The sequence below is a fragment of the Ascaphus truei genome, chromosome 4 (assembly GCF_040206685.1).
Source record: "Ascaphus truei isolate aAscTru1 chromosome 4, aAscTru1.hap1, whole genome shotgun sequence".
NCBI lineage: Eukaryota > Metazoa > Chordata > Amphibia > Anura > Ascaphidae > Ascaphus > Ascaphus truei.
Window position 1 is genome coordinate 41,200,749 of NC_134486.1, and position 23,928 is coordinate 41,224,676.

The 23,928-nt window shown below is 46.0% G+C and overlaps 1 protein-coding gene across 6 annotated transcripts in view; it reads left to right on the top strand.

The window, feature by feature from the left end:
* The window catches only part of USH2A (usherin), a 942,943-nt gene that overhangs the window by 606,360 nt on the left and 312,655 nt on the right, over positions 1 to 23,928 (top strand). For all 6 annotated transcript variants that reach the window (XM_075595608.1, XM_075595610.1, XM_075595609.1 and 3 more), the window contains one exon: positions 9,235 to 9,863. In XM_075595608.1, coding sequence (XP_075451723.1) covers positions 9,235 to 9,863 — 629 coding nt within the window. The remainder of the gene's footprint in view (positions 1 to 9,234; positions 9,864 to 23,928) is intronic.

Sequence of the window (23,928 nt, forward strand, 5' to 3'; positions counted from 1 at the left end):
ATCATATAGAGGATGGGGTGCTCAATTCCAGTATGCAAGCCCCCCAACAGGTCAGGTTTTCAGGATATCCCAGCTTCAGCACAGGTGACTCAATCAGGGGCTCAGTCTTTGACTGTCAAAGACTGAGCCTCTGATGGTGTCACCTGTGCTGCAGCATGGACTGATTGAGCCACCTGTACAGAAGCATGGACTGAATAAGCCACCTGTGCTGAAGCTGGGATATACTAAAAACCTGACCTGTTGCGGGGACTTGAGGGCTGGAGTTGAGCACCCCTGATTTACAACGGGGCTTCACTAGTCTACCTCTCTCTTCCTCTTTGCTAACACCTCTTCCTATACAACTACACATCCTACTGGCTTTCCCCATGGCTGTTTTTACACTACCGGTCTCTATCCTCAATAGTAAATTATATTACAGTGCTATTAACCTTGTATGCTGCTGGATTTTTGTGACCAAAGTGCACTATTTTGCCCTTTTGGCATTAAATTGTAGTTGCCACACTCTTGACTATCCATCTATTCTATTCAAATCATTAATCATTGTGTTAATTCACAACCTCCTGGAGTGTCAACCCTGTTGAAGATCTTATATTATACATTACTATAAAAAGACAATCCACTTCTTGCCTAAATTTAAGTCATATGTATTTAGTTGAGACAGACATTCTATGCTAGTGTTAACCCTTAACCCTCTCCTCAGGACACCACAGAGTCTATATTTTAGGGATAACCAGCCAATCACACATTGACATATATTGTTAGAAGCATAGCTGTGTTTGATAGAGTAATTCATGTATTTTTCCTCAAATCTGTCTGGGGTGTCCTGAAGAGATGGTTGAAAAACATTGGTTAATACTGATGAAAACCATAACAAATATGAATGGATATTTTGTATATGACAACATAAAAAAACTGAAGCGAATCTCAAAACAGAACATAAGGACTAGTAATAGCAAAATCAACAAAAAGTATTGTTTTGCTAGTGAATTTCACAGATTGTACAGTAGCTTTCTGGTCTTAGACAATAGGCATGGGAACATTTATAACGTGTTGTGTGCCTACAGTACATGTACTGTATAGGTGCATAATAGCTATCACCATTTTTGTTGAAAACATTTGTTGTACCATGTGAAAAGCAGATGATACATAGTCAAAAGCAGAGGCAGGTTCCAAGGGGTCAGCAAGGGATCCAGCCCCCAATATATTGTGGCTTTTTTAAAGCCCAGTTTATTTCTTCCGTCACAGTTAAAATAATTTTTTTTCTTTTACATATTTATTTAACCTTTTTCATAAAAATCATTATATTTGAGTTCAGGCTTCCTCAAAGACTTAACTTCTTCTGTTGGGAAGTCTACCTAATCTGGGACCTTTTTTTCTCTCTCCTTTGTCACCTTGTTACCTGTCCATCTTGTGTCATGTGTCATGTTTGTAGCCAGGTCCCCCCTCGCGCACTCACCCCCTCCTTCCCCGTTGCGAGCGCGCGTTGCGGCCGGTTGCTATGACGCGATCGGGCCGGTTGCTATAGCACGGTCGGGCGGTTGCCGGGGACGCGATCGGGACGGTTGCCGAGGCCGCGATCGCGTTGCTGGGGTCCCCGGCGGCCGGTGAGAAGGGCGCCTCCATACATAGGGCTGTTGCGCGTGCGCAATGGCAGTGCACAGCGCGGGAGGCCCCAGACAGCTCGCGCATGCGCGAGAATAGACTGCCAGCCCCCAGGGTGCATAGGGGCAGAGACACATGACCCCAGGGAGCCAATAGGGCTGAAGTATGGCCCTGCAGGAAGATAGATACATTTTGCGGGGTTTTGCAGCCACGCAGTCAGTCAGGATCCGGACCAGCTAGGGGTAAGAGATGGATGCAGGGGTCAGTGACCCTCTGCATTAGGCCAGCAGCCCCCAAGGTCCCAGTTAGGTCCTGAGCCACCTAGTAGCTTGTGGAGCTTAGGGACAGGCCCTAGATAGGGACACTGCCCCATTAATTGGTTGCTTAGTCAGGGACACAGTGCTGAAGCCGTGCGGCCCTGCGAGGTGGGTTCTGGGCTCAGAACACCACCAAAGACCCTGGGACTAAGGTGATATTATCCGCGCTGGAATTCACCCAACGCGGTGTGGAGGACAACGTTGGATCGGGCGGATCTCCAGTGATATCGCGGTACCCGTGGCTGGAGCCCGGGCAGGTAACCTGCAACTCACGTGCACCAACCAGGCCTATCACCAGACATAGTGGCTGCGCAGTCACACATACACATGCACAGTGGTATTTGACTTTGGGGGTGCGAGACATTTGGGTGGGGGTTACTGGACACGGGGTGGGATCACTCTGTGGGAGGTTAGCGTCCGCCGTGACGCCTAGAGGTGGTAGCGTCCGCCGTGACGCCTAGAGTGGTTAGCGTCCGCCGTGGCGCAGAGTGGTTAGTGTCCGCCGTGGCGCAGAGTGGTTAGCGTCTGCCGTGGCGCATGGAGGTTGTGTTGATATACGTTAGGATATGCAGTAAAGACAGTCCTGTTTTATATTGCTCGCTTTGTGTGATTGTTTCCTGTGAGGGCCTTCTTCCACTCCGGTGGAATCCCTCCCAGGTGGAGGCGTTGCACCACGAGATGTATAGCATGCATGTACCCCAGGTTCCCCAAGCGGAGGCTTAGGCTCCTGAGAGCCACACAGGTTGCACAGCAGGTAGTAGCGGTTGTATTCATAGGGAATACCCGTTACATTTGGAGGCGCTGCTGAGATAGTCCTGGGGTGCCCCACTTTGTAGTTACCGTTACCCTGTCAGTCAGCATGTCTCCGCTCACGCCCAAACAAGTGGCCGACTGGGCCGAAAAGCTAGGAGAGCTTCTGCGACACGTGGTCGCCGTAGACGAGGTGCCTGCTGATGTCTCCATGTTTACTGTCTGCAGCGCAGTGAGGACATTACCTGGTCTGGCGGGCGCCTCATCAGCAAGCACTATAACATTGACCGGCAAGAGAACACCCTATTGCTAGCCACTGAACAAGCTATACTTCCTGATAGAGGCCCACGAGTAGTGTATCTACCAGAGACTTTACCGCAAGGGTGCCCTCTAATTTACCCCGGAACCGTTTCCAGTCACGTCACTTCCCTCCCCAGACATGAGGGTTGGGACGACAGAGATATGGCCGCCAGTACACCCATCCGATCAGATATATCCCTACCCAGAGTGACCTTCTCTTCTGATGCTAGGCAAGGGGCCACCAGCTGGGCCGGTAGTCCGCCAACATCACCGGTTACTAACAGGTCCGTGAACAGTTCTACCCCAACCCCTAACAGGCAGCGAGCAGCGATAGCCAGTGGCTCCGACAATGATGGCTCTCTGCTAGGAGTGACATTCCCGCAGCTTGTGGAAGCGATAACTACGTCCGCTCAAGCCCAAAATTATAGGAAATTGAAGGCGTTCTCAGGAACGGTTCCTGTCCCCACAGGCGAAGAAAGTATCGATTCTTGGAAGGAGCACACCCTCAAGGTGATCGACGAATGGCCCTGCTCTGAAACGGTCAGACGGCAGAGAATCCTGGAAAGCCTACGACCCCCAGCGGCCACCATGGTCAGTGCACAGCGTGACCAAGACCCTGATCTCTCTGCTCACCAGATGGTAGACTTGTTAGTCCAGATCTATGTCAAAGAGGAAGAGGAGAGCGAGCTGTGGTTCAAATATTACGCTCTCCGACAGAAGGAGAAGGAAGACCTGTCCGACTTCCTGCAACGCATCCAGCTGGTCCTGTGGAAATTGCAAACTTGCGGCCTCATCCTATCTTCAGAGATGGACGAATATCGGCGCAAGCAGTTCCTCCGAGGGGCCATCCCCACGCATCACATCGTGATCATGATCAGGTGCTCACTAAAGGAGGGACCTCCCCCTACCTTCATGGACATTCTGGGGATCGTAAAAGGGCATGAGGCCTATACCAAACTGCATGCAGGCACCAAGGTCAGAGATCCTCCGGCCAGTGACACCCCAGGAGCCTCCGCTCGCCGGACCAAGACACCTGTCAAAGAGGAAGATGCGCCACCCAAGTCGCCCTCAACGAAAGGGCGGGCTTCGGGGAGATCCTCCCCCACTTACCCAAGACGACTGGACCTCAAAGACGTCGTCTGCTATAACTGTGGACAGAAAGGCCATTTCTCTAGAGAGTGCCCTAATGGAGTCACCCAAGAAAAGGAAACGCCCCGTAAAGGAAGCTCGGCCAGGGCTATGATCTGTCAGAGGCAGACCTCAGAAGCCAAAACCACCGAGGCCACCCCCACGCCTTCCGAAGCCCCCCTGACCTGAGCCCAGGCGAAGGAACTCCAGGGGGAGATGGTTACTGTCAGGTGGGCCCTTCGGCCATCGTACGTGTGGTAGTAGATGGAGTCTATGCTGCTGCTCTATTGGACACCGGGTCTCAAGTGACCATAATATACCGGCACTTCTACGACCAGCACCTGAAGCATTGTCCCCTGCGGTTGGCGGAACATATGAAGGTGAGGGGGTTGAGCAACGACGATTACCCTATCGATGGGATTGTGAGCGTTCAACTGGAGATACTTCAATTGAATACCGGCAAGAAACATCCCATGCATGTGGAGGCAATGGTGTGCCCAAAGCCTCAAGGACAGTGTCAGTACCCGGTCATCCTGGGGACAAATACGGATATAGTACGAGCTGTAATCAGAGCCTACTTGAAGGAGACTAATGAATTGCCAATGGCCAATACACGCCTGGATCCTGTACTGAGAGAGGAGTGCAACCGAGTATATGCCCTAGAGCGTCACGGGGACCTCTACAATCGTCAACGTGGACTGACGACCATTTCACCAGGGGGAGTGAAACGCCTGGCCGTCTGGTGCTGTTATCCGGATCGGGAGGAGACCGATCATCTGTTCTCTCTGGAGAGTGACCCTGAGGAAAAGATCCAGAGAGGATATAGGGTAATACCTGAAGTAAGAGAGTGGACGACCCGAATTCCTCTCCGAACCCATGTGTATATTCAAAACATCTCTCCATTTCCAATGGACATCGATGTAGGACAAAGTCTGGGCAGTATATATCCCGTCAGCCCGGTAGAAACAGCGCCCCAGGTGAACGCCGCTGCAGTAGGTGAGCAGTTAGTCGACCTGGACTTCAACTTCGGAGACTCGACTCTGCCAACTGAGTGGAAGGGTCGACTGACAGCCAAGCTGAGGGAGAGAAGAACAGTATTTTCTACCAGCGAGATGGATGTGGGCCACAGCCGCAGCGCCCAACACACTATTAGGCTGAGTGACGCCACTCCGTTCCGTGAACGTTCTCGTCGTATCGCCCCCAGGGATGTGGACGATGTAAGGGATGTCCTGGAGGAGATGAAGACCGCTGGAATACTGACGGAGTCGCGGAGTCCTTATGCATCACCCATAGTGGTAGTAAGGAAGAAGAATGGATCTGTAAGATTGTGCGTCGATTATCGAACGCTGAATAATCATACGGTACCTGACCAATACAATCTCCCTCGTATTGAAGAGATCCTGAATGCTCTGAACGGGAGCCAATGGTTTAGTGTGCTCGATTTGCGATCTGGGTACTACCAGGTACCCATGAGTGAAGAGGATCAGGAAAAGACTGCCTTCGTCTGTCCCCAGGGCTTCTACCAGTTTACGCGTATGCCCCAAGGTATATGTGGAGCCCCTGCTACCTTCCAGCGGCTGATGGAAAAGACCATAGGGGACATGAACCCTCGGGAGTGTCTGGTTTACCTGGACGACATCATTGTCTTCGGGAAGACCTTAGAAGAACACGAGGAGAGGCTGCTGAAGGTGATAGATCGTCTTGGCCAAGAAGGATTGAAGCTATCACTCGACAAGTGTAGGTTTTGTCACACCTCGGTGACCTACGTGGGTCACATCGTGTCTGCCCAGGGGATTGCTACTGATCCAGCCAAAGTAGAAGCGGTGGTGAACTGGCCGCGTCCCGATAATGTCACGGAACTGCGATCCTTCCTCGGTTTCTGTGGGTATTACCGTCGGTTCGTGGAAGGGTACTCTAGTCGAGCTAAACCCCTGAACAATTTGCTGAAGATATACCCTGAAGATACTGGGAGAAAGGCCACGTCGGCCCGTCAACCGTTTGGCGATAAGTGGACACCTGAGTGTGAACGGGCCTTCCTGAACTTGAAGAAAAGCCTGACTGAAGCACCAGTGCTTGCATATGCTGACCCAGAACATCCATATGTCCTGCATGTGGATGCCAGTCTCAATGGACTGGGCGCTGTCCTGCATCAGAAGCACCCCGAGGGCCTTCGGCCTGTAGCCTACATCAGCCGCAGTCTGACACCCAGTGAGCAGAAATATCCGGTACACAAGTTAGAGTTCCTGGCTCTCAAATGGGCGATCACGGAGAAACTTCATGATTACCTCTATGGTGTTACGTTTGAGGTAAGGACCGATAACAATCCCCTCATGTACATCAATACTTCCGCCAAATTGGATGCAGCCGGACACCGATGGCTGGCGACACTATGTAACTACCGATTCTCCCTGAAGTACATGCCAGGGCCTTTGAACATTGGGGCCGATGCTCTATCACGACGACCAGGATTGAGTGCTACCCCTGATGATGATGAATGGGAAGAGATCCCTGGACCTGGGATGCGAGCAATGTGTAGTATAGCGGCCGTCATCAATGATCAGGTAGCATTCTCTGAACTAAGAGTTGCCGATTCGTTAGGGTGCCAGTCGCAGGCGATCCCTGCTGCCTACTGCGATCCCGCAGGAATGAACATAACCCATGACAAAGTCATAAGATGGAAAGACTTAGTGGACTATCAATTAAGAGATCCAGTAATCAGCATAATCCGGCAAGCCGTTCAACGGAAGAACCCCGCTCTATTGAAGAGTGCTCCCCGAGATCTGGTCGCGTTACTCATGCGTGAGGTGGACAAGTTCGAGATAGATAATTGTTTGCTCTATAGGGTAGTCCAATATCATAACCACCCTGATAGGCGACAACTAGTTCTACCCCAAAACTTGAGATATATGGTGTTGAAGTCTCTACACGATGAACACGGGCATCTCGGTGTAGAGAAGACTTTTGGGCTAGTCCGAGACCGGTTTTTCTGGCCCAAGATGCGGGAAGCGGTGGAACAACACTGCCGCCGTTGTTCCCGGTGCGTTCAACGCAAGACGTTGCCTACCCGAGCAGCTCCCATGGCCCATCTTAAGAGTTCTGGTCCAATGGACCTGGTGTGTATGGACTTCCTGTGTATCGAACCTGATAGTCGAGGAATCGGTAATGTGCTGGTCATCACGGACCATTACACCCGCTATGCACAGGCCTTCCCCACAAAAGACCAGAAGGCTATCACGGTCGCGAAAGTTCTATGGGAAAAGTTCTTCGTTCATTACGGTCTTCCAAACCGACTTCACTCCGACCAAGGGCGAGATTTTGAGAGTACTCTGATCCGAGAATTACTTAAAATGCTGAACATCGCCAAATCCCGGACGACTCCGTACCACCCTGAAGGAGATGCCTTACCTGAACGATTCAACAGGACCCTGTTGGACATGCTTGGAACCCTGAAGGGAATGCAGAAAACAGAATGGAGTCGTCATGTAGAAACTTTGGTACACGCGTACAACTGTACTCGCCATGAGTCCACTGGGTTCTCCCCGTACTTCCTCATGTTTGGGCGGGAGGCCAGACTCCCAGTAGATGTGCGTCTCCGAGTATCAACGGATGGGATACCCAATACCACTCATTTCAAGTACGTGCAAAGGCTAAAAGACAGTCTGCAACAAGCTTACCAACAGGCTGAGAAGTCTACAGCCAAACTGAATGCTGGTAACAAGAGACGATATAACAATAAAGTCAAGTATCGAGAGTTACGTCCTGGGGATGCAGTGTTACACTACCGACACGTTTAATCCGAGCACGGCTAGCACCGCAAGCCAGGGGATGCCCCGGCGTGCTAGCCGCACTCCCTCAGCGTGCCGCGCATCACCGATGCGCGGTCACGCGTCATCGGGTTCCTGCGCCCCCTGCACGCGCGTCCAGGGCTCCCCGAGGGAGCCCTGGTGTCCCGCGATGTGGGGGACGGTGGCAGGGGGTTCCGGGGGACCCGGCGGACCCGGCAGCGGGAGGGAGAGCGCCCCGATCGGAGGGCGCTCTTCCGCTGCTTCGGCGCGCGCCCGGCACCCTCCGGCGCGTGCCAGGTTACTGCTGCGGCCGAGAACGGGCAAATGCTCGAATAAACTCGGCCGCAGCAGTACTTCGTAATTTGGGAATCCCCGGAAAACATAAACTGGCGGACCGGTGGAGAGATGGCGTATATGAGGTGGAGTCCCAGATGCCTGGCCTCCCGGTTTATCGAGACACCGATGGCCGGGTAAAGGTTTGGCATCGTAATCACCTTCTCCCCATCCCCCAAGTGGGAGACGAAGAAGAGGAACTCCAGGCCACACCGCTCAACGGTGAGTTCGATCTATCAGAGGTGGGTCAAGAGACTGTAACTAACGAGACTCACTCTGAAACTCCTGAAGACCCTATGGAGGGACCCTCTCAAAGGGACCATCCCGCAGAAGGGGCATCTCCCGAAGGAGCTACGGGTAAAGGGCCCCGTAGGCCAATGCCTCTCTGGCTCCTCCCTATGAAATCACAGGCAGGATGGAGAGGGGGGGGTGAACAGAGTAGAGCTGCTAAGAGAAAAGCTTTTACAGGGACAGCTACACATCAACTTCTACTAATGGTTGTGGTACAAGCCAGAACAAAGATAAAGGGACCCCCAGTAATGTAGTGGGTCTCTCCAGAGACCTGGCAGAGAAGATTTATGGCAGGTAAAGCAGCCGGAGCCCTGAATATAAAATGTATAATATAAAAACAATGATTATGAGGAAATACTATTTAAATTAGGCCTTTACTCAGTAGTTAAGGCGATATAATAATTATATATGATGGGATATATAATGATCTAGCAGGGCTGTATAAAAAATGCAATTCTTTACAACAACATACAAAAATTGAAATTCACTCCCTGGGGGAGTACATTTCTGAAAATGTGATATCTGAAAAAGAAAAGTATCAATGGATATGCAGTATATGCTAAACCACAATGTATTGATACAGGAAGTGATCTTATCTGATATCTTAACTATACAAATATGAAATATAATACATTTGTATCATAAATAAAGTTTATTTTATCATAAATTAATATTTATTAATAATAAATAATGTTGCAATTGTATTTGATATTTTCTTTTAATTACAGAACCAGGACCCATAGACTCACCACTACTCTCCAATGTGAAATCGAGGTCAATAACCATTAATTGGCAACATCCACCAAAACCCAATGGTGTAATTACTCACTATAAAGTTTACCAAAACGGCAATCTACAAGTAGTTGTTCCAGGAAATAGCTCTAATCAGACAGTGCTTAACCTAAATCCGTACACCATCTATCGGTATAAAGTAGAAGGATGTACATCTGTAGGATGTTCACTGTCCTTGGAATCCTTGGCAGTACAGACTCTTCCAGAAGCACCAAGTTGTATTTCATCACCGTACCTCTATTCTGATACTCCAACATCTGTGGTTATAACATGGCAGCCTCCACTTCACCCAAATGGATTAATAGAAAAAGTTATAATTGAAAGAAGGGTAAAGGACACAGAGCAATTGCACACGCTAGTGACTTTACCTGGAAATTCTTCGATGCAGTATATTGACCAAACAATTGGTATCAGCCCCTGGAAAACATATGAATACCGGATAAGAGTGACAACTATTAACGGAGGAATAAATAGCAGTGCTTGGTCTGAAGTAACAACACAGCCATCACGACCTGCTGGAGTGCAGCCACCTGAAGTGACCGTCTTAGGACCAGATACAGCAAAGGTAAACATTTATAACTTACATTTCTTCAATAGAATGAGATTCCAGTAGTAGTAAAAATGGAGTAGTCCTAACAAACACTGGACTAATTCACAAAAAGAAGCATTTGGCTTAGTATGCTTCTTGAAGTGCATATGCCTCATGCTTCAACTAGTGTGGCATTGTTGACAATTAATGAAGCATAAACGATTGTATGACTTCCAATCTACACAGGATTTTATATATTTTCAGTTTGAGCAATCAAGCTTGGAATTTGTGCAAAATAAAGCACGTCAAATATTTTACATTGGAATAACATATGACCAGGGTTACCTAGGTTTACACAAACTTGAGCCCTCCTAAATATTACTGTACCCAGAGCAGAGCCACAGCATAAAAAAGCAAGGTGCTACTGCTCCGGGGACAGTAAAAGCTGCAGCTGCCTCTGGAGAGTCCATTCTTCTGCATGGGATCCAGTAATTGTAATGCATATGTGGTGTGGCCACACCAATGGGTACAAGCATCCAAAAATTCTCAACTATATTTGAATGTACTGTATGACCTTTTGTGTGCTCTCTTGTTCTGAATGGGACCCTCCTATGGAGAGATTAACTGCTGCCGATGGATGCAGTGGTCAGGATTCCGCGGCTTCCCCCCCGGCAGCACGAATTTTATGTCTGACTACATCTGTACATGTCGGGTTTTATTATCCTACATAGCACATTCTATCCTGGACATTTTTTTTATCATTTGAAGAAACATAGAGTATGTGTAGAAAGATGGTGGAGCACTGCAAAGAAATAGGGCTGGAGGCAGATCCGTGAAAAATAAAAATGCTTTAATCCAAATGCATGGTAGCAACAGCTACATTAAAAGGGTCCTCTAACGCGTTTCGCGCTTTAATAGCGCTTTAATAGCGCTTTAATAGCGCTATATCAAAGAGGCATTTGGATTAAAGCATTTTTATTTTTCACGGATCTGCCTCCAGCCCTATTTCTTTGCAGTGCTCCACCATCTTTCTACACATACTCTATCTACAAAACGGAACGGATGCACGCTGTCATGGAGCAGAAGGGGTTAATAAGTGAGTGACCTACTATGTTTATGGTTATTGTGACTATAGGGTATGTGCAGGGCTCCAGCCTATGATACAGGATATGTTTTATCCACATAGTGATTGCACTGGGAGTCTCTTTATATAAGGGCTTCCATGTGGTTTCACTTTTAAGAGTGGTTATTTTTACTCTGTCCATGTTAGGCTTCATATGGTGAGCCATATACCCTGTCACACATTCACACATTTTATATACAATTAACATACCCCGGCCTCCCAGGCATTATGACCAACATTGCACAATCCTGGATTTAGAAGCACCATCAGGAGATTCACTTCTCATCCCTTGCTGTTTGAAGAAACATAGTTTATATCAAGCTTCTGATTAGCCCCCAAAAAATGTTTAATATGATATATATGTTTTGATATTTGTTCACCTATGAATTATTATAATTAATGAATAATAAACATATCCTAATTCAGCAGTCAAGCTGCGGATTTTTTTTCCATTTTTTTACAGGATTCAAACTGGGACGGGACCTGGGAACCCTGGGTTCCAGAGATACTTACAATTTTAGGTGCTGGAATTCTCCTCCCATGCAGGGGGAAACAAAATGACTGCCAAACCATTGGCCAATAAGGAGCCACAAGGGATGATGTTTGCTGGCATCATCTTCAAAAAAACCGAAGTGCACCGGCACCGAAAACTGTAAGTATCTCAGGAAACTGGGGGGAGTGTCTGGAGCTCAACATAGCACTATACAGCTCTGGAGGACCCCAGTTTGAATCATGTGAAAAAATCAATGTTAATTTTGAGCAGGATTGTGGCTTTAAGGTACTGTTTGAAACACATGATGTTTGCAAAAGAAAGGAAGCCCTAGAGCCTTTAGGACAAAGGTGGTGTAGCCGGGACCCCATTTTCTCCCCCAATTGTTGTTGTGGGGTGGGAGATGTTGCACCTAGGGAACGCTCCGATAACGGAGGTTCCGCGTAGAGGGAGCCGCCATGTTTAGGTTGGCGCCGGCGCAGACTTGGTCCGGCAGGAGGTTGCGCATGCGCAGAGCAGGGTAACAAAGCCCGCGAAGGAGGAGAGCTCGAGGAGGTGTGGAGATAGGGGACTACGGGTCCCAGCAGCCCCCGCGGTCCCCCGTGACGCGCCAGAACCAATCAGGTACGCGTAGAGGGAGGAAAAGGAAGTGGTGGGGCGCACGAGGAGTCAGAGCTAGCTGTCGGAGGAAGGAGCTCCTGTGTAGGGAGGCAGTCCGCCCCTACCTAGGCCGCATGCCCCAGGCCCAGTTAGGCCCTGAGCCCCAGTAGTGTGCAGCTGAGATAGGGACTGGCCATAGTCAGGTTCCGGACCCCCTTACTGTGACACGATCACTACCGGGACAGTTCTAAATTAGCAGGAGGCCTGGGATCAGGCCCCGCTACTAAGTCGCAGCGTGTCTGGGTGGGATCGCCCCGGACACCACGGGTGACATCATCTACGCCCACGCCGATCCTTTGTGAAGATAGTTGCAGAACCGGGTACAGGAGTGCCCGGCAGCTAAACTCCAAGTGCACCAACGGTACCATTATTTACTCCGGGACACGGTGGCTGCGCAGTCACACACTTATAAATCCACTGACTCACAAAGGGTGGGGGAACGTATTCCAAGAAGGAACTGGACACTGGGTGGGATCACCCGGTGAAGGGAGAGGGAGAGGGAGCATTCGGCAGGACGCTGGTAGTAGTGTCTCCTCTAGGGAAGGGACACCTGTTGACTAAACTGATGGTTGTTGCTATAAGTAAAGAATATTGGTTAAGGTATATTGCTGTGTGTGTGTGTGTTCATGTACATAAGTTCCTGTGAAGACCCACTTCCCCTAGGGCGGAAGCTGTCGCATGTGGAGGCGCTGCACCAAGTTATTCGTATTATGAGCACCCCAGGCTCTCCGTGGCAGAGGCTTAGGCCCTGTGAGCCTACAGGTTATACAGCACATGGTAGTGGCCTGTGTTCGATAGGAACCAGGGCTACAGTGGCATAACTATGAGTCTTAATCACCTGTAGTGAAGTCAAAAAGGATTAGGCAGGGACATCAATTATAGATCATATGGGGCTGGAGACGAGGAAGCATGGGTTTGCATCAATGGGGAGAAGGTTGTGGGAGGCGGATGGAACAAAAGAGGAGATTAAGATTTGATAAAGTGAAACATTTTTAGTGTTCATTGTTCTAATCAGGTGGTAACCAGTGGCAGACTGGCCTGGGGCTGTTCAGATTTCTTAATAGTAGTCTGTGCCAGTAGCTGCTGGGCAGGAAGCAAGGGATCTGGTCTCACTTCCCATCAATATCCGACTGGCACCCTCTCTGTCCACCTTTAGGACCTTTCTTAAAACACACCTCTTTAACGAAGCACATGTGTAGCTCCGTGGCTATTACTATACATCTCATATGCACTGATCTTGACCCCTTACAGATGCACTTCCCCACCCTCCTACTGTCTCTGTACGCTCTCCCCACTTATTATTTTATGTCTGAAGTGCTTATTCCCATTGTGGTATAATTTGATGTCACATGTTTTGTGAAGCGCTATGTACCTGAATTGTGCTATATAAATAAAGATACATACACTGACATGCTACGGCAGTTCAGACTACAGCCATGTGGAGTCACTTTCAGAGCTCTCCTTCGCTGGCCTCTGTTCTTCTCTCTACTCCAGCCCCAGTTGAGTAATTGTTTGTGTATGTTGGTCATTATATTTGTTTAAGAAGTAAGTACTACTATGTGTGTCTGTGTTTATAAATGGTGGATGTATTGATGTCTGTGGATGGTCCATGTATTAGATGTATATGTATGGCGCATACATCTTATGGGTAAGATATATATATAAATATATATATATATATATATATATATATATATATATATATTTATGATATTTTAATGTATTTGGTTTGTATTGCATGTATTTCATGTGTATGTGTGCATAGTCCATGTATATGTACTGTATGGTGCATGCATCTGAGTGTGCATGGTTCATGTATCTGATGTGGCTACAGTATGTTTTATGGTGTGTATATACCATATACAATATACATATATATTTTATGGTCTGTGATATACTGTATGTATCTGATGCTTTGTATAAGTGTATATTGAATGTATCTAATATGTTTCAGTGTGTGTATATTGCATGCATGTGTCTGATGTGTATATGTCATGTGTCTGGTATGTGTGTGTGCATGATACATGTATCAGTTATGTTTGTGCATGGTGCATGTATCCGGTATGTGTGCATTTACTATGCATGCTCCTGCTATGTGTATGCATTGTGTGTGTACTGTGTGTGTGTATGGTGCATGTACTTAGTACATGTGTATATCTGCAATGTGTGTGTATATTTATCTGGTGTGTATGTGTACACCATATGTTGAGTGTGTATGTTTTTGTATGCATTTCAATTATCTATTGTGAATAATACCATATAAATGTAAAATACTGAACATTTTTTTTATAACTGACTTTGCTTAAACTGCAGTGCCTAAAAAAGATGTAATTTGATGCTATTGTTGCTTTAAAAAAAAAAAAAAAAAAAAGTGTGTGGTATAGTAAAAGAAAACTGATTATCTAACAAGTGTTTAAATCTCCATAAAAATCAGCACAAAACAAAATGTAATTGTATAAATATAATGCTAATGTCTCAGTGAAAAAATCCCAATGTAATACAATCAAGTAATCTTTGTGGTGCTCGAAGTCAAATGAAGACTGTCCCCGGAGTCTTAAATCAGATAAAATCAGGCTGAATAAAATTTCTGTTTATCATGAATTTTGCTCAGTCAAAAGAGCACATGCAAGGCCAGGACAAGCTAACTTAATAGAGTATGTGATTTGCTTTAGCTTTGTTAAAAACTGTTTTAGAGGTTAGTGCCTAGGCTATCTTGTATAATACCTAGTGAAAAAGGGAATTGTGGTATAACATCACACAACTGTGACTTTTTAGTAAGTAAGGAGTTAATGTCATTATTGCAGAAATTGCAGCTGACACCGTGACCCTGTTAGAGATATAAAGTAAAGTTACTGCATTGCATACACATTTTATATTACATGAATATATAAAGAGTATGAAAATAACAGCTCACATGAGCCTTTGAGCATGGACATTAAGTATATACAATAAACCTAGCTGTTGTCTTCTGAGCTTTCCACATATTGTAATTATTTAACTTTCTACAGAGCAGCCTCTCTTTGGGAACAGTTCAATATAGAAGAACCCCGCTTCAGCTAAGTATAAAGTAATAATGTGGGGGTAGGGTGCTAATGGGTGACGTATAAGGTAAGTAATAAAGAAGCAAGAACCCACTATAAGCACTCAATACCCCCTGATGTATAATGTGAATGCCCCCTGCACACTACTGGGGCTCGGGGCCTAACTGGGCCTGGGGCATGTGGCCTAGGTAGGGGCGGCAGCCTCCCTACACCGGAGCTCCTTCTCCTTCCTCCGACAGCTAGCTCTGACTCCTCGTGAGCCCCACCACTTCCTTTTCATCCCTCTACGCGTACCTGATTGGTTCTGGCGCGTAACGGGGGACCGTGGGGGCTGCTGGGACCCGTAGTCCCCTAACTCCCCTCCTCCCCGAGCTCTCCTCCTTCGCGGGCTTTGTTACCCTGCTCTGCGCATGCGCAACCTCCTGCTGGACTAAGTCTGCGCCGGCGCCAACATAAACATGGCGGCTCCCTCTACGCGGAACCTCCGTTATTGGAGCGATCCCTAAGTTCAACATCTCCCACCCCACAACAACAATTTAGGGAGAAAACGGGGTCCCGGCTACATCCTCCCCCCTGTGGATTCCAACGGCCCCGCTTGGACAATACCTTTAAACTGGTACAACGTTTATATAATGAAAAATTGCATAACATACAACATTTCTCTTGTTCTAGATCAGATTGTACATTTTGCTAAACATCACAATCACTGATTTCACGTGGCTGCGGGCCCACTGCTGAGCCTCATAGTGGGGTGCCCCAAACTGATCATAGGCCATCCTCATGGGAGGTTGCCCGTTCCTTTGACTTCGCCTTAACTGTTGCTCTGTCACTCCCTTGGGGGAGTGACTATCTTGGTCTTGAATCTCGAGTTCTTCCCTTGAAGGGGTTACAGTCTCTAAATTATCCTGACTGGGTACAAAGCACGGGCTCAGTGGGTCCAGTGACGAATTTTCCGGAGCCACCCCATGGGGTGAATGTTCCCCGCGCCCTTTACCCGTAGCTCCGCATGGAGGTGCGCTCTGTTGAGGGCCCCTTTGAGAGGTTCCCTCTTGTGGGTCTTCTTGAAATGTTGAGTTCCCTGGCGTGTCGTCTTCCATTGTCCCCTCCCCATCCAACGAGGATGCAGGCCACTCCAAGTCCCCCTCCTCCACTCGGGGTATAGGGAGCAAATGATTTTGGTGCCATGTCTTCACCCGACCCTCCGAGTCTCTAATGCGGTAGACCGGAAGACCGGGCATTTGTGAGGCTACCTCGTACACTCCCTCCCTCGGTCAGCCAATTTATGTTTCCCCGGCACTCCCAGGTTACGGAGGAGTACTGCGTCGCCTGGTTTAATGTCTCTGTGTTTAAATTTATGATCGTACTGCCGTTTATTCCCGGCGTTCAGTTTTTCGGTAGATTTTTCAGCTTGCATGTAGGCTCGCTGCAGATTCTCTTGCAATCGCTGTACATATCGGAACTAGTAAGGAACTAAGTAAGGCGACAATTTGAGGTTAATTGGATCAAACTGTCCCAGGGAGCCGGTATACAGTAATAGGGATTATATCAAATATATTCATCATAGGGTATCATATATGTGTGTCATTTGTTGAATTTTAACACCCATTATTTTAATTAGTATAGCATTAAAAATTATTTTTAACAATCACTTTATACATCAGGGGGTATTGAGTGCTTATAGTGGGTTCTTGCCTCTTTATTACTTATCTCTTTGGGAACAGGTGCAGTCAATGTAAAGTTACAGATTATGTTTGTCATCCCTTAAGCCAGCGGTGTGCAAAGTGGGGGGTTTCCCCTCCTGATTCGCTGCGGGGGGCACGGGTTTTACAGAGACCCTGCACGCAATTCCCGAAGGCATTTAAATTAATGCCGGGGGAGCTGCAGGGCCCATGTAAACCTTACTTACCTTGATTCAGACGCTCGTGGTGACGCATCACCATGGCAATGCGGTGTCATGACACAAGGACATCTGAATCAAGGTAAGAGGGGGGGAGCGTGAGGAGAGGGGGAAAGCCAGCAGGGAGGCACCGAGAATAAAGATTGCGCTCCCCTGCCTTAAGCACCAGAGGCCCAGATAAAACAAACTCTGTTAAAGTGAAATTAATAAAGCAAAAAAAAAATTGCAGGCATTATTACTGCAATTTGAAGTTGTTATTTATCAACATTGTGGTAAAATTTACCAGGTGTGATATTTGGGCCAAACTCGCAATGTGGGAATTACTGCAACCATTAATAATGTGTTAATAACTGCATTGAGATAACATTTCTATCGTAGATTTCTCTAATATCTATTATTACAGAAGCCTATTATCATAGTAACATAGTAACATAGTAGATGAGGTTGAAAAAAGACATCCGTCCATCAAGTTCAACCTATGCTAAATTTAGACAACAGATACTTTGTCCTATATCTATACTTACAGTATATTTATACAGAGGAAGGCAAACAAAAAAAACCTCAGTGACATATCACCCAATAATATCTCATAAGAAGAAAAATTAATTCCTTCCCGACTCCAAAAATTGGTCATTTTGAACAAATCTATTGTATCTGCCATCATAGTCTCCATGGGTAAGGAATTCCACATTTTAACTGCCCTTACTGTAAAGAACCCTTTTCTTTGTTGCTGGTGAAATCTCCTTTCCTCCAACCTTAAGGGATGACCCTGAGTCCTTTGTACCGTCCTTAGGATAAATAGTTCTTTTGAAAGCTCCTTGTACTGTCCCCAAATATATTTGTATATATTTATCATATCCCCTCTTAGACGCCTCTTTTCTAATGTAAATAAAGCCTAAATCCTGCCACCGATCAAGCCAACTCAACCATAAAAGCGTTATGAAAGCTACCCTGTATGTGAAATGGACTTAACATCAGGACGGGGGCTAGAATGTGGTAGGGAGATGTAGGCATACCGGTGAGCCCACTAAGTGGAGTACCCCACGGCAACCAAACAAGTAACTCTGCCACTACCCTCACTGTATCCTGGCGTCCTAAACACAATCAGAGAGCAAATGAAGGTGTAATACTCACGATCTTGACAAGTTGGTAACGCCGATCAAACGCTATATCCAGAGGCTTGTGATCCGTGTGCAGTGTCGGCGTGCTCCTGACCGGAATTCGAATAGTAGAAAAAAATGCTGAGATAGCGGTTCACAGCCGTCTGTTTGGATAAGATCAGAGACCAACCGCAATTAGCAAAAAAAGTAGATTTTAATGTGCACTAGAAATCTTCAAACATGTCACAAAGTCGCTCCGGCGCGTTTCGTCCTGGCAATAGGACTTTGTCAAAGAGTAACTGGTTTAGCCACAAGTGATTCCCATATGGTGATACTCCAAATCTGATTGGTAGAAAGTAATTGGTGTGTCAGTAAAGGCCCACCTGGTGCATAATAACATCGAGTAATGCATTGAAAGGAATGATATTAAATGTTCCTAACATACATGGCTAAGTAAACCTAATAACAGGAATCACTTCTGACTACAACAAAAAAGACACAAAGCAGCAAGTGCAAAACATAAAAGACATACAGTACATTTGAAAAGGTCTTTGTTTATGTTTGGCACTTGCTGCTTTGTGTCTTTTTTCTTCTAGTCAGAAGTGATTCCTGTTATTTGGTTTACTTAGCCATGTATGTTAGGAACATATTTTTATGGGATTTGGTGGATTGTGATTAAAAATGTATTCTGTAGCAGAGAGCATAAATGTATAATAATGACAGTTTATTAAAGGAATACATATCATTCCAGAGAGCAACAGTTATTTAAGCGACATATTACTTGGCTTGGTGTTGAAACTGGTGTCTAGTCAACAACCATTGAGAAATATTGGGGGGTGGCCACCCCACTCGAGACACAAGTTACTAAAAGGAATAAAGGAGTCATTGAATAACTACTTTTATTATCTTTACATTTGCTTCCTCAAATGTACAGTACCAATAAAAATTATTCCTAAACAAGTATGTACATCATAAAGCACTATTTAACAATATAATATTATTATTATTATAATTAAGTCCTAAAATATATTTAAAAGAATAAAAAGGTATTGAAACAAATTGTCAAAAAGAGGTTGGCTTACAGGACTACCTAAGAAGTTTTCAATTATTCATAACATTCAGTTGGGAATGTGCTCTGGAGGGCAGGATAACTACCATTGTTTTGGCTTGCATACAAACTTCATTCAAGGGAAATTAGTGTAACCAAACAAGAGGGATTTTGTAGCTTTGAAGCCTCTTTTGTGTAAACACGCATGCTTCCATGAATTTAGTCTTGTACATATGCCAAAAGTATTGGTACATTGGTTTGATCATTAGAGCGCAAAGCAGAACACATTTGCTTGAATGAGAAGTGCATCTTCTGATCTGAAATGTTTATTTCATTTGTACAATTTCGCAGATATAGCCATGGATGATTTTAGACGTTTGGTATTTTTGATTTGACAAAATCAGGCACATACTGTACTTGGCTAGGGTGGGTCTTTGTAGCGAGGCAATAATAACTACAGAAATTCGCTTCCACTATATTTAGCTTTAACTTCAGAAAAAAAATTGAAAATTTTAAAATGTTTACTTTTGACCTAAAATGTTGCGGCGACATTGACAAAGTAAAATGAAATTCCAGCGTTTTGATTACACTTTGTAATTTCTACTTACAGAGAAGAATCTCTCTCTCTCTCTCTCTCTCTCTCTCTCTCTCTCTCTCTCTCTCTCTCTCTCTTTCTCTTTCTCTTTCTCTATCTCTCTTTCTCCTTTTCTCTCTCTCTTTCTCTCTCTCTCTCTCTCTCTCTCTCTCTTTCTCTTTCTCTCTCTTTCTCTTTCTCTCTCTTTCTCTTTCTTTCTCTTTCTCCTTTTCTCTCTCTCTTTCTCTCTCTCTCTCTCTCTCTCTCTCTCTCTTTCTCTTTCTCTCTCTTTCTCTTTCTCTCTCTTTCTCTTTCTCTCTCTTTCTCTTTCTCTCTCTTTCTCTCTCTCATAAAAATGCAGCACAAATTAGTGAATATAACATTAAAACATTCAACTGAATGCTTAATAATGACTCTTAAACTTCAGTGAATAGGCCCTACCATATCCTCAGACATAAATACATTTATAATTTCACTGAATTCAGATTCTCATGGATTTGGGAGAATAATACATACTGTTGATAGGTTTAATACCCGCTAGGGTTACAATAGAAAACTAAAATGGGATTTAGGGCATACTGTAACTTAGATTTGGGAAAAATCTGTCAGAACCTGAAATAAAAATAAACACACGGGATACTTAACAGCAAGTGACTATTAATGATCCCTATAGTATTAGTTATTGCAGACTAGTGAACATTCCCTTAGTGTCACTGTAAGAGATGTGTGCAGAGGGACACTAATGGTGACCGAATTGGGTGAAATTAAAACATGGTTTTATTGAGCCTATCCCTTTAAACACTATACAGCATACAAAAACAAAATAAACAAACACCTACTCCCCTCTGGAGACTAAATAGGCAGTACATGCCCTATCTATCTGTGACTGGCTGGATAGGCCAGTTCCCAGTCCAAAAATATATAACATATGTAGCCAAGTGCTACTGGCTATAGCCTTCTACTGGCTTCAACACTGTAAGTCCTGATAGGAACAGACAGTGTTGAGGTTAAACTCCTGCGCAAGGACTAGCCTGCAGTTGCAGCTGGTATTGGTACTATGTTGCTTATCCAGGGACAGGCCTAAACCGGCAGATGGAGTGTCATACCTGGGGAGGCTACTGACTGGGTCACATGTACATGGTGTGATGCCTATCAGTACCTAGACCCTCCCTGTTATGGATCGGGGTTACAAGCCCTTCACCCCGAGTATAAAAGCTGACACTCTAGCAAACTGAGGAGATGGATGATGAGACAGTGTGATACCCTTTTCCCTGCAAGAGGGTCAAGGAGATTAGGAAGGACTCTGGGGGTCTCAAGCCCCTGGGGTCTGCTCCAGGGCTGGAGGATGCACATGCTGTTATGAAATAAAGCTACTTTTGGGCCCACTATGAGGCGTGATTATTGGAAAGGAGTATTGCCTGTGGGGATCATCCTGCATCCCCATGGAATGGAGGCGCTGCACAGTAGAACCAAGAGAAAGCATGCCCTGTTGCTGCTCCCAAACTATGATGAAGCTAATGACCTATATGGCGCCAAAGATGACAATCCTATAGAAGATATTATATGGCCAACCACAGCTTTAGGTGAATCCGGGAGAACTTTGCCAATATTTAGTGTCCATAGATTCCTTGCTGCAGTCTCTCTCAGTCATGGAAATATGTGAAAGACAAGAAAAGGCATACAAAACACCAATGGTGCATTACCTTTGATAACTATAGAGATATAGCTAAATTAAGGATTAGACAAATGTTAACCAGTGCACTATAACATTAGGAATTTTTTAATGGATATATTTATTGACATAAAATACAATAAAAAATATGCTGCATAAACTTAAAAAGCTTGGAAGTGGGCTCGTTGGATTAGCCCAAAAAATCCTAATTGGAATCAACTCTCCAAGATTTGTAAAATTGGAATCCTACTCACGATCAGTCCTGAGGACTTGTTCCTGTAAGTAGGAACTATTCTGGAAGCCAGAGGGTCACGTGGTGATGACTTAGCTCAGATAGTGTCAACTCGCCCTCTTTTCCAAGCACGACAAGGTCTGTTTCTTTTCTTGCTTTATTTTGGAGAAAGCAGGTAAATACAGTTACTTGTGTAGAGGTGTAGGTCTGTGTGTGCTTAGTAGTAAAGGGAGGTGAAAAGATAATTCTGCAGCACTTTACAGGGGTTACAGCCAGGTACTCACGAGTCCAGAGAAAATGGTGGAAAGGAAAAAGCAATGTCTGCTGGGTAGTAAGATAGTCTGGGGACAGACCATCTGTGGCCAGAGCAGAGGGGGAGAAAGCAGACTAGCCCATTAGAGAGAAAGGCTGGGGCTGCCATGGCAACTCACAGGAGTGTCTGGGGAAGCTACAATATGTAGCAATAATGTAGCATCTTTAATGCAGCAAGCTGCTGGAAGAGGGGAAATGGCACTGTGTTTGAGTGCAGAACCAAACACATACAGCTGGCACTAATAAGCTGACAAGCAGGGCTGCGAGGAAAAAGGGGGGGGGGGTGAGACAGAAGTGTAGACAGGGGTATACCTGTTCCATGACACTCCCCGTCTGGTATCTGTAGATACCACTATATAACATGCTATGTGGAACATATGTGCAATGCAAACATAACATAACAATGCAAAGGTCCATATTCTCGTAGCAAGGTGATACCGGCCGGTACCACTAGCGTCAAGGATCTTTGGCCAACCTTCCAGTAAGGGAAGCCAGGTGGTTGCACAGCTCTTGGTTAGCTTGATGCACCACAATGTCTCTCAAAAGTCTATGGCATTGGTAATCAGTTTTTCTCTATCACAGTCCGATTTGGGCATTAGGAGAATAGTCTCTGTAATAGGTCTCAAAAAGGTTTTAATTGATCCCCTTCTGGGCCACTCGTACTTCCACTTTGCGAACCTTTTCGTCTTCGCTTGAGATAGTTCTGATTATAAGTCCCATGGGCCATTCGTTTCTTGCCACCTGTTTATCTTTCAACAGAACCACATCTCCCACTTGGATATCTGGTTTTACCGTTTGCCATTTATGGCGTTCCTGGAGTGTCACCAGATACTCGCGTCTCCAGCGATCCCAAAATGTATTGGCCAAGCGCTGCACCTGTCTCCACTGTCGTTTGTACATATCCTTAGAGTGTAAGCCTTCGACTGGGGTGGGGACGTTCCCCACTTTCTGGGTCAGCAGCATTGCTGGTGTCAAAATGCTTGGTGATTCTGGATCTGTTGACACTGGGATTAAGGGCCTAGCATTGACTATTGCTGATATTTCGGCCAAGAATGTGGTTAACACTTCGTGAGTGAGTCGAGTCAGATCGGTTTTTAGCATTATAGAATCCAAGATACGCCGAACCACTCCGATCATGCATTCCCATGCTCCGCCCATGTGAGAGGAGTGAGGAGGGTTGAATGTCCACGTGCACTCTTGGTCGCGCAGGTATCTTTGGATACTATTGTCTCTATTGTCCTTAGTGTTTATTTGTAATTCCTTACATGCTCCAACAAAATTGGTGCAACAATCGGAGCGTATTTGTTTAACTGGTCCTCTGACTGCAAAGAACCTTCTGGGGCATTTATGAAGCTTAAAGCATCCATAGATTCTATAACTTCGATGTGTATAGCTCGGGTACTCATGCAGGTGAAGAGTACCGCCCATCGTTTGCTGTTTGCTAGTCCGCCTCTAGTTCTACGTGAGATGACCATCCAGGGCCCAAATACATTGAGTCCTACGTGGGTAAAGGGAGGTTCTGTATTAAGTCTGTCGATAGGTAGATCCGCCATCCTTTGGTCTTGGGTTTTGCCTCACAGCATTCGGCACCTAACACATTTGTGGAGATTACTGGCCACGCACCTTTTCATGCCAACGACCCAAATGCCCGCCGCCCTAATAGTGCCTTCGGTGAAGTGTCGTCCCTGATGCATGACTTGTTCGTGGTAGTAGCGCACCAACAAAGTAGTGATGTGATGCCGGCCAGGGATGATAAGAGGGTTGCTTTCCTCCCTGCTCAGTTGAGACTTATTGAGGCGGCCTCCTACTCTCATGAGGCCGTCGTTGTCGATGAAGGGATTCAACTTCCAAAGTGGACTGTTTTTGTGAACACTCTTCTTTCCGCGAATGCAATTGATTTCTTCCGCATACGTTTCTCTCTGAACATGACTGAGAACAGTTTCCTTAGCCCT